We start from the raw sequence: 12,033 nt of genomic DNA, 5'->3' as shown, positions 1-12,033 counted from the left end.
GTTTGTTTGAAAATATAATTTAATTTGGATGGGTTCAGTTATGGTTTTTTTAAAAATAGTAACTTTAGAGTCCTATTTTAGCTTTTAGCAAAAACAAGATAAAAAAACTTTTTAAATTGAAGTTCAAAAAGCATCTTTCAGAATAACTTATATGTGAAATATCCTATGCACTAAGCTAATCAAAGCCCATCTGTCGAATTTCCATTTGCAGCTTTTATTTTCCCTTTATGAGTCAACTGCGAGAAGTTTCTTTTACCCGGCATATCTAAAGGAAACCAGTACTCACGATAGAACAAGCCCACCAATACAAAATTAAACTCTAGTATATCGAAAACCGTAAAAATTAGGTATAGAAGAATATTGTACATAACTGAAAGTAAAATGGAACAATTTATTGGTTGTCTCCTTCACTAGAGATTGAGCGAACAGAGTCAAAAACCCATGTGACCAAATTTTCAGTAAGTCTCTTTCCCCAAATGTCTTATATTCCATCTATCATGGGACAAGCGGTCTTACTCAAAACAATTTGTACTCGCCTTTCTTGCAGGGGTGTATACATTCAGATACAAACAGTCTTCACTCATCTGGTCATCTGGCGACATAGATATACAACAACTTTGTGTTTCGTTGGCCTCCAAAATGCCATCCCACGGTTTAGGAGGTACCGGACCCTGAAAACAAAAAAATATCCTATATATCGTATATAAACATCGAAATTACAATAAAAGTGTCACAAATTTATATCAAACTACAGAGTCAATATTAAAGTGGCTAATCTGGCAAACGCGCATATTTTTCTTACCTACGTTTAGCATAATACATGATCTGATTTGGAAGCTCTTTGTTCGCGTAAAAATTTAATCAATTCAGTTCGTTGACCAGACAGCTGTTTTTGCCGAAATGACCAAAAAGATGATATATTAAGTAAATGATCCCAAATATACCTTAATTAAATATTTTTTTATGTCAACAGGATACAGCAAACCTCTATCTGGTGGGTGACTATAAGACAGTATGGTCTTATTAATCATTGCTTAATTTTGTTGTGTTGGAAGATTCAATTGTTCTGCGAATTGAGCAACAGAGCTTATCCAAGAAAGAGCAGGCCCGTTAGAGATTGCAAATTAACAGTCGTTTCTTCTTTCGTGATAACCCAATGTACTTTTAAGGCTCTATAGTTCTTGATTAATGATTAGTGTCATTATGGTTATATCCCACTATGGTGTTATCGCCATCATATACCCAATTCAAAATAAATAAGAACTAAAAGTTCAGATTTTCAAGAAATTATATATTTTTACATGACAATTGTTTCGACAAAACCGTGTCTTTATCAAATGATGACATTTGATAGAGCCACGGTATTGCCGAAACAATTGTCATGTAAAAATATATAATTTCCTGAAAATCTGAACTTTTAGTTCTTATTTATTTTGATAAATGGATTTTCATCAAGTAAAAGCCACCTACCTCAGTTCAATATTGCCAATTGCTAAAATAATTTGTTATATCTTTCTTAGGTAACAATAATTATTACTTCTTTAATTTTATATATTTAATTAAACAAAGATCACAAATTTGCTAATTTATTATGATATGAGACAAGCCCAGTAAATTTGAATGCATTATTTTTAAAACAAACAACAGTATTGTATCTACGATGATTATCAAGGGTCCCGAGGGTGGTAGGTAGAAGGACAGGTAGTTAACGCTGTGGTTTAGCGTTTAGTGTTAAATTTGAATTATGGATGGTTTGAATTTGTGGCTGAGAAGCAGATTAATAAGCTCTTCAAAACTCTTCGCCACCAAAATTCAACGTTCGGAGTGGCATAAATAGTTGAACATGGATTAGTTGAAATGTGTTTGCATATGGCTGGAGCACTTTTAAACTAAAGGACGCTGAAGGTTTCTTTCAAATGTGAAAAATGGAGAAAGTGCGTCGAACATCTGATTGAAGTACTCGAAAGAACATGGGAAGCTGTAGAGCCTCTTACTATCTGAAGTAACACCGCTGTCACATTTTTTCAAATTAGTATGACCCTAATTTAGGAATGGTTCGAGGTGTTTAGGTTTTGAAAACTGAATTACGAAGTTTATCCAAAACTATCATTACAATTCATCTAAACTTTACGATATAACCTTTTAGTCGTCCAAATTGTTTATTGATCCCTGTAATTGCAAATTGCAAAACCAACTAACCAATTCTTTTTCGTTTTGTGTCACCAGAAGTAGTTATCGGTATTTTTTCTTTTTCGATGATACTTCCAGCATCAGAGAATACGATTCAGGTGTTAGATTGTCTTAACTGACTTAACCTGTTTTGTAAAAATTGAAAACGTATAATTTGGTATTTGTCTTCGACTCTTTTAATAACAAAAAATACTACATAAATGTTATTCTATCTTATAAACATTGAAAATGCACACCCTTGCATTTTTTATGAAACAAATCTGACTGGCCAAGACAAACTTAACCTTGGTTAGCATTCTCTGAGGTTGGAAGAGCGAACTGAAATTACAAATCCACTAGCAACCCTTTTTGTAATTACTTAGCTTACTTAACTTTAGTATATTCTCGTAGTTTGCAAATTTTAAAAGAAAACACTGCCCCATTCAAGATAAACACCTAACATTTCAGATGTATCAACTCATTTTAGCAACTCTACTCCCATCTAATTCCAAATAATAACTTTTGTAACATTCGTTTGCTTACAAAAAATTGTTAACTGATTGCAATAAAATTTCGAAACTGGCAAAATATGCACGTTTACATTGAATATAAGCCTCAATTTTTTCTGTGGTCGAAAATGTGCACAATTATGACTTTTTAACATTTGTTCTCCAATATATTACTGTTACTTTACCTGAAACCGTAGTTTTCCGATAGGTGGAGCTGCAAAAGGAATTCCTCTATAAGCGTAATAACTCTTCTCCTGGAAAGTGATCTCGGATCCTCGAATTGTTCCATCTGGAAGATCGACGATCAAATCTTGCGCCAGCTTAAAACAAAAAGCGGTTTTTGAAAGAACTGTAGATTAGTCTCGGTTAGTTTTCACACTCAGTGCAACAATAAAACAGCATACGGAGAGAACATTCGCTTCTTTAAGAAAACAACAATGTTTTTCCAAAAAATGAAATAATTCGACATTAGAGTTAATTATTCCATTACAAATCGAAATTACAAAAAGCATTTTATTCGAACTGAGATAATATATAATTATAAAAATCGTCATGTTCGCAGTTTTCATAATAGATACGTCATATTGCAATTGTGATTTAATTTATTATAATATATAATATGGAAATGCAATATAATAAAAAAAATAAAATTTAATGTCGAGTGTGTAGCTGAGTTGTAATTTGCATGGTAGTGTTCGGTTCTAGAACAATATATGAAATATGTGATTTTTTCCAACGTTTGGTTTCAGGTTAAGCGTTTATAAGCAAAGGAAGAACACAGAACAGAAAAAAATACATTACATATTGGGTAAGCTCTATAAAACCAATGGCGGGTTCTTCCAAAACCACATCATTAAAAACAAAACAATATAAGTAGTAACAATGTATTTAGTAATTGTAATTCTAAACTACCCATTCACATTCCTTGTTTTTTATTTATGATATTAGCGCTGCAATTCCAATAGGTAACTTAAAGTCGTTCAATTCCTTTAACTCGCGTTTACAGTTTACAATCGAATTGGAATAAAAAAGTGGTATACCATTTTTGGACAATATACCATAAGACACCATAATAATAATAACATAAATCTGGACCTCTTATTTGCGACACAATCACAACAATACTCACAATTTTAACAAAAAAGTTGAGGTTATTAAGAAACATAATAAAATTCCGTTTGAAAATAGTCTACCAAGACAATCAAAAATTAGATAAGAGATAATTTGAGCTTCCTGGCCGTCTCACTCGTGTATTCGGGCGAGACAATACAAGGAGTGCCTTATATGTATCCAAAAAACATGATGATGATGGGGATTTGGAAAAATCGGGTTTAATTTTTTGTATATGTGGAAAGCGTGAGAAGAGTTACATGGGTTTAACATGTCAAAAGCTTGGTAAATACGTAAATCGACATGAAAATGACTGCAATGTTGCGATTATGGACAAATCGGAAAAAACTGCATAATTTTTCAATTAATTATGGGCTCAAATTCAATTTCCCCTAAAATCCTACATGGAGAAACTAGCCGCAAGAATTTTCTAATATCTGCAATGCTTTATATAAATAAATTTAAAACCAGATTGGTTAATTTATATCAGACAGTAACAATTTAAGCAAGATTTATTGCAACCTTGTCAGGGAATTTTGACAATTACAAAAAGTTAATTTTCTTGGGCAGATATTATGAAACATTAAGTAGGTTACTAATGCTATTGTCTTGTTTTTGTTGTGTTCTGTTTTGAAGGAAACAACGATTCATTCTTTCGATTTTATAAGGTTTCTTCCAGTATGTCACTTTACGCCATGTCAATTTTTTATCGAGTTATGTATTGACTTCTTTTCTGCCTTCCCTTGTTGTCTTTCAAATTCTATTTACTATTTGTTTATAAATTAAATTTGCTAACGTTTCGCCAATCATCCTGTTACCTTCTTCATAGCTAAACTGAAACTGGCTCGTATTTCACTCTGTACCTCTGCATATTGTTTGAGCGGGGCGGAGCTAAACATTGAGTAACACTTTAGAATTTTTATTAGAAAATAGTGTGATAAAATTAAAAGGGATTGTTAAGAGTATATATTTCAGTTAACCTATTTTATTCAGCAAATTTTATTAACAACTGTTATTGTTATGATTACAAGCCCTTTATATGTACTATACATATATTGTTTATATGGTTTCCTTTCGTCACCTATTCGATCTGATATGGTGACTTCTTTATTGCCATTGTGGTTTACCTAGATGTAGGAAAATTATTAAGCGTTTGTTACTAAATTTCTATGTGAGTGAACAATAGTTATTTGATGAAAAGTATACGTTAAGTTTGCCTTTTCTCCAGCATCACTTGTTTTCCAGGATTTGTCTATGTCCTCTTGTCAATCTTCTCGTCTAAGTGCATATCTGTATATTTCTCGAATCTGAATGCTGCTCGCGCCTATTGATGCCTTTTGCATAGGTGAAGAGGATATAGGAAAATATTTCCTTAAATATTTCTTACACTTCGGTGGATAAACCGACTAATTTCTAGGGCTTACTCAAATTGCTGAAATATCCCGGTAGGTTTACTGCTTATATTTTAATTACTCATGTCCCCTTGACCAGAGTTTTATAGTGAAATACCATGGGTAGTTCTGTGTTTGCAATTTAAATTGTAATCATTTTCTTTCTTTCCTGTCTCCCCGTCATACATCTGACTTGCTCTGAGGTCTATGGCAGTGCTGTCAGGATAAAAAAAGTCGTAATTTAATTCGCTTTCTTTAGTTGCTATTACTAATCTTTCTAACTCGTTCGCAATATTTGTACCGCTAGTATCATTGGCCTATGGCTTTCTCTCTCTCCGTTTCGCCATCTCTCTCGGTGCTCCTTATCTTTCTCACTCCTGACTCAGAGCGTATGGTATCCTTTTCTTATTACTTAGTGGAAGAGCAGTGTTGTAGCCAGTCCCTGTGATTAACCTACCGGCTTTTGCCACAGCCTTCGTTTTGCGGATTTATGGTTAAATTCTAACTAATCAAATGGCTGACCATTTGGTGATTCTGTCAATAAATTTCTCGGGACGCATTCGGAGTTTTGCAGTTTTGTCGGCTTATACGCGGAAATTTTAAAAGGTCCTTGGAGCATCCGTACTCTCCTTGGAGCACCCGTCTTTTGAAAGCACCTCTATCGGTGTATTTTGGGAGGATCCAAACTTTGTAATTCCTTCGTTATCGAGATATTGGAGCACATTTAAACCATCAACTAACCATTTAGTAGATCTGCGAGAAGCTAGACCCTTTGTAAGTTGCTCAGGAATAAACGAGGTGATGTTGTAAGATTTGATGACGAAATACTATTAAAAGGATTTTTTTTCTTTTTCCTCATTTTCCGTTTTGTCAAGCTCGGTCATTTAATCGATAGTTTCACTCTCGGAAAATTTGTTTACAAATACTTTACTTTGTAATACTGAGTGAAATCGTTGTCGAGTTATCAATAGTTATATATATTTCTATTAATATATTATTTAAAATTAACCTTATTAAATGAACGGTCAACTTCCGCCACGTTGCGGATTTCTAATTTCTTTTTCTTGCCGCCTATTAAATAACGGAGACCAACTTTCATCTTTGTTTTTACTCCCTTTACTCCGTTTAATTGTGCTAATTTAAATTAATTATTTTTTTTTATTGTAAAACATCGGGTTCCTCAGACCATCTGAAAGACTGGGAGGTCTGCCACTTTCTTCTTTATTAATCGTGCCCTCCCGCCATCTTAATCACACTGAGCGCGCAACTAATTTGCAAGGACCTACCGGTCCAGTTTTATTTTTATTTATTTATATATTTATTACCGTTTCTCCCTTTTATTATTATAACTATTTTATTTATTTCTTTTTCGTTTTCTGAAGCGCATTTGGCGTTGCTTTTATATGCCGTTAAGTCTGGGGACTGATTTCCATATTGCTGAGAGGCATGAGTCGCGGTTAAAATTATTTGGTTGCTTAGAGATTTCTATAGATTCTCGAAAGGCTCTTTCATGTTCTTTGAGTCTAGTTGATATTTTTCTGTAAACTCCTGGTATCCCAAAGGGAATTCTGTCTTTGACTGATCTAATATGTTGAGAGATGTTTAGACAAGTGGTAAATCTGGTTTCGACGTTATATTTCTTAAGAACTGTTGACATGTGGTCAGTGATGTTTGAATATGAGGAAGGACAACAATAGCAAGTGTGGGATTGCTGTCGGACTCATTGTCTTAGGAAGATTGTGGTAAAGTTTGTGGTGTGATGGAACGCTTAATATCTCTAATGTGGAAATTGCTAAAGACAAGAGCAGATGTAAGGTGTTCATGGTTTCAGTGACTCTGATCGAGATAGTTTTATGGCTCTGTAAAGAAAAGAGTTGAAAACTGATGATTTTTGGGACGGATCGGTCTGTGTGCGTAGGGTGACCAGACATAATGACCCAATGTTAGGTTTAGTGGTTTTCAATTCAATGGTAACACGTATGTTAGGGTACATAGAGTTCAAATGGCTAAGAAAATTTCAGAGGGATTCTTGACTATTGCACCCCAATGTCTTCGATTTATCAAAGACAAAATTCCGTTTGGGATACCAGGATCTTGGAGCATTCCATGCTTATGCGGCAAAGAATACGTTGGAGAGACCGGAGGAAAAATATCAACTCAAAGAACATGAAAGAGAGCCTTAAGACTACGACTAATAAACTCACCAGCAGTTGCCGAAAATAATCACGAATCCGAACATCAAATCTTATCCGATAAAACTAAAATTCTTGCATATAATCAATTCTTCTATGAATGAAAAATCCGAGAATTTATAGAAATCTATAAGCAACCAGACAATCTTATCCACCACCCACCAATATGGGAATCAGTCATCCGAGAAAATTTTCATCACACTCCTTTATTTCCGGCCCCCTCAATATATAAGCAGGTACAGAGTAGAATACTAGCCACTTTCAGTTAAGCTCTGAAGTAACCTAGCGAAACTTCAGCCACTTTGATTTATAAAGAACAGACGCTGCAGGAATCTAGAAGATTTACTTATAGGCCCCATAGAAGTTTAAATGTGAGTTGGTTTAACTGGATTCTCGAGCCCCTAGCGAAATGAGCGACGTTAAAAATCTATTATTACATTACGTATTAAGCGTTAGTTGTAATAGTTGTGACTAGTCAAACACAAATTCACGGAGGAAAATAAAACACAGATATCGTTCAAAAGTTTTGCGGTCTGTTATTCAATAAATGTAACTCAATATCACACCATTGTGTCATTAATTTTTGCATGATATAGATCGCTGAAATAAATAACGAAATAAATTAAATGCCCTACTCACACAACACTTAAGCAAATATCGAAATGCACCAAAAATAAAGCTTTAAGGACATCATTCAAAATTACATGATTACATAGGTTCGCTGCTATTTTCCTGTGACCAAGTAAAGTTGTTATACTACATTTCAAAAATCTCTTAAAACATTGAACATATATTCCTGCAAAGTTAATCAGGGTTTATTAGTTTTACTTTTACTGTCTTATATTTAAGGCATTAAAACTCTCATACACCTAAAATGAAATGAAATTTATAAAACAATATACTAAAATATTAATCATCCCAGGAATATATAACAATATATATTTTGTGTAGTATTTATCTCAATTGCAGGGCCGTTATAGGAAAAGGATGCTTTAATGCAATTTTATAAAATTTTAAACGTGCATTAAATCTTCCGTGCAGAATTCCCCGACACTATTTCATCATAATAAAATTTGTTCGATAGATGGGCATGTCGTTAGAAAAATGAAAATGGTTTTATGTGACTTACGGCGACTGAAACAAGTACCACACTGAAAAGTATATGATGCATGTTCGTTTTCTAAATTGCGGCTAGCGCTAGCAGTTACTCATTTTAAATACATTATAAGGATGCTGATAAGATGAAATCTCATCAGCGAAGATTTTTAATCTATGATTGTCTATAGTGGTACTTAACCACAGAGGAATTTGTATTCATTCTTATATGCTGTTTAGCCTATATACGGAAAGGGCATTTAGTAGCATTATAGTAAACGGCATTCCCATTAATAATATAAGATATAATGACGTTAAGAGTTTCCTAAAATAAACATCAATAATACAAAAGTTTTGCTCGGTAGTAGTATCTCACCGATACAATGACGAAACGAGGTTAGCGCCAAAATTTCCCATCCTGAGCTCTAGTATCACGATAAAAAATTGTCTTCTTTTAAATATATATCTTATTAGGCTGCAAAAAAAAATTGAAGTCTTGCGTCAAATTGTATTTTAATGAGAGCATTTTAAATAAGACGTGTCCGAAAAAATGTCGCAAATAACGCAAATTGAGTATAGAGCAGCCATAAAATTTTTGACAAAAGAAGGGTTAGCACCTAAAATTATTAAAGAAAGGCTGGATAATGTGTACGGCCAAAGTTCTCGTTCGTATTCTGCAGTGAAAGAATGGGCAAAACGTTTTCGAATGGGGCAGGAGTCCCTTGATGAACTGGCCGACCAGTGGAGGTCGTAACGGAAGATATTGTTGCCATTGTGGAAGAGGCGGTATTGAGTGATCGACGTTTAAAGGTCAAGGAAATCTCAGAAATTACTAAGCTTTCTAATACAAGTGTTCGTCGAATCCTGCATGATCATTTAGGAATGCATAAGGTTAGTGCAAGATGGGTTCCTAAAAACCTTTAGGCTATTCAAAAACAACAACAACGGCGTGTCGATTGTGCGCGGTCTTTTTTATAACTCTGTGGGTCGGAACCGAAGTCTGTGATGAAACTACTATGACCCTCTATCGAAAAAAGAATCAATGGAGTGGCGTCGTAAGCGTGAAGCACCTCCAAGAAAATTCAGAGTCTGCCAGTCAACGAAAACGGTGATGGCCACGATCTTTTGATAGATTTTAAAGAAACTAATACCACTGTCAATGGTAAATATTACGCAACATTATTACATAAATTGCAAGACTGCGTACGTGTAAAACGTCTAGGAAAATTGACCAGAGGCGTGTGTCTTTTGCACAAGCTGCCATTTTAGAGTGTGGGTTCCAACAGATAGATAATCCTCCCTATAGTCCAGATATGGTCCCCAGCGACTATTATTTGTTTGAATATTTGAAAAAGGACTTACGTGGACGGCGGTTTAACGACGAAGTTGAGTTAAAAGAGGCCGTTTTAGCTCATTTGGTAAACAAACCAAAAGAATATTTTTTTAAAGGGATTGAGTTGTTAATAAAGAGATGTGATAAGTGTATTGAAGTTAAGGGGGATTGTATTGAAAATAGTAAAAAATTGTGACTCTATTTGTTTCTTTCATATTTAGAGGTGGAAAAAAAGAGCGGTATTGGGTAGTTCAAAAAAGCTTTTAAATAATAAATAATTATCAAAGTTTTCAACTCAGATATAGAATGGTGGAGTATTATGTATAGTCAGTTCTTTTGCATGGTGTGGAAACGTGGACCCTTAAGGCATCGTCAATAAACCAACCAGAGGCGTTTGAAATGTGATGTGATGGTCTCCTCTGTAGATGGAGTGTCTAACAACGACGTTATTCGTTTAGCAAATGTTGAAGAGCTCGAGAAAGAGAAAAATTTCTTATCTGGGGCACATGATGGCGTTTTTCGTTCCAACGCTTAAATACCATTGGACGCATACTCGGTTTTCAAAGTCTTCAAACTGACAATATCGATAGATATATTTTACATTAAGAATTAGTGCTACTATTGCGACTGTACAACAATTGCAAAGTAAGATACACAAAAATATGGGTTAATAAACATTCTTGCGCAAAGTGACAGTTTGCTGAGCAGTTTTGATACAATATACTTTGGGTCATTTTATATTTTTTTTTATATTTATAACTATGCTACACCTCTCACGAACATGGAAAAAAATAAATGCTTAACTTATGTTTCGAAATGGAGTTTCACTTTATTTTCCACCAAAGTTACTACATTAGTTGATTTTTTTTTCTAATACCCCATAGGGACTGTTGAATATAGCATCAAGTTTTTACCTGATTCATTTCGTAACAAAACCTTATCTCATATTGTATTATTCATATTATTATATGTTGAGCTCATTTCCTCATGGGTTTCAAAAGTTGTGGGAAAACGATAAATACAAAAGTTTTAAAGATTGAACATTTTTTACTTTACATTTTTACATTTTTTTAAATGGAACCCTAATTTAAATGTTGTTTTCTTAAATTCAATTCTTTAATATCCAGCAGTTTTCCGACGATGAAGAGCCGTCAACAAGCAAGCCAAAAAGATTTTTGAAAGAGTTTGAAGAATGTAGTGAACGATGTAAACGCCGAAGATTGTCGGAGTTATCTAAAGCAGATAGTTCTGCAATAAAATACTTAAAAGAAGATCAGTCCAAAACCTCCAGTTCGCAGATCAATGCAGACGAAATCCTCTCACTTTTTGTTGAAGCTAACCAGAAGTTGACCAGGTATTATACATTAATTAAAGATTTTGTTAATTCAAAAATGGACTCAAATGTCTTTCCTTCCTATCACAAAGTTCTGGAGGCGAAGAAAAAGTGCTATCCTGCGTATGAAAAAGTGTCAGAGACATCTGCAGAAGTTGAACACTTCGGGATAACACGGCTAACCGGATTCTTGAGTCACAAAAAGACGTTTTGTCAACTCTTCCACTCCAAAGAGACCTAATGTTAATTGTAAAATGGCGGTTTGATGGTAGTTCAGGGCATAGTGAATACAAGCAGAAGTTTCCTGATGCAAATACCAGCGATGAAAACCTGTTTGTGACACCTTATGTTACTCTCCAACTAGTTTGTCAATCAGCAACTTCAGATAATGTTATTATGCGATTTCAGTTTGCCAAGGAAACTAAAGAAGCCTCTTTACAAGAAGAAGCGTATTTTGAAGACATAATTAAAAACTTGAAGCCAACAATCTTTAAATATGGCGATCGTGAAGAAAAGGTTCAACATTCTTTGCGATTGACAATGGTTGACGGTAAAGTATATTGCTCCTTAACGGAAACATCGTCAAGTAGGTGTTACATTTGCAATGCTACACTTAAAGAAATGAACGATGTTGAGGTACGTTTAAGCAAAACTGTCGATACCCACAATTTTCGATTTTGGTTTATCTCCCCGTCACTCATGGATTAGGTTTTTTGAATATTTTATACATCTTTCATACAAGCTAGATTTTAAAATGTGACAAACTAGATTGCCAAATGCAAAGGTACTTCTTGCAGAGAGAAAATCGCGGATTCAAAAAGATTTTAGGGAAAAGTTGGGCTTAATTATAGATAATCCGAGAAGTGAAGGAAGTTGGACGTCAAGCGATGGTAATACTGCA

The 12,033-nt window shown here is 34.2% G+C and overlaps 1 protein-coding gene across 1 annotated transcript in view; it reads right to left on the bottom strand.

The window, feature by feature from the left end:
• Positions 1-8,562, bottom strand: part of LOC132702103 (juvenile hormone esterase-like) — a 30,378-nt gene extending 21,816 nt beyond the window's left edge. The window contains exons 1-3 of the mRNA XM_060670533.1: positions 8,501-8,562; positions 2,864-2,998; positions 537-671 (exon numbers count right to left, since the gene is read on the bottom strand). Coding sequence (XP_060526516.1) covers positions 537-671; positions 2,864-2,998; positions 8,501-8,542 — 312 coding nt within the window. The 5' untranslated portion in view covers positions 8,543-8,562. The remainder of the gene's footprint in view (positions 1-536; positions 672-2,863; positions 2,999-8,500) is intronic.
• Between the last annotated feature and the right edge of the window lie 3,471 nt (positions 8,563-12,033).

Source organism: Cylas formicarius, unplaced genomic scaffold (assembly GCF_029955315.1).
Source record: "Cylas formicarius isolate icCylForm1 unplaced genomic scaffold, icCylForm1.1 PGA_scaffold_5__7_contigs__length_24384050, whole genome shotgun sequence".
Taxonomy (NCBI): Eukaryota; Metazoa; Arthropoda; class Insecta; order Coleoptera; family Brentidae; genus Cylas; species Cylas formicarius.
This window is presented reverse-complemented; position numbering and strand designations above follow the sequence as displayed.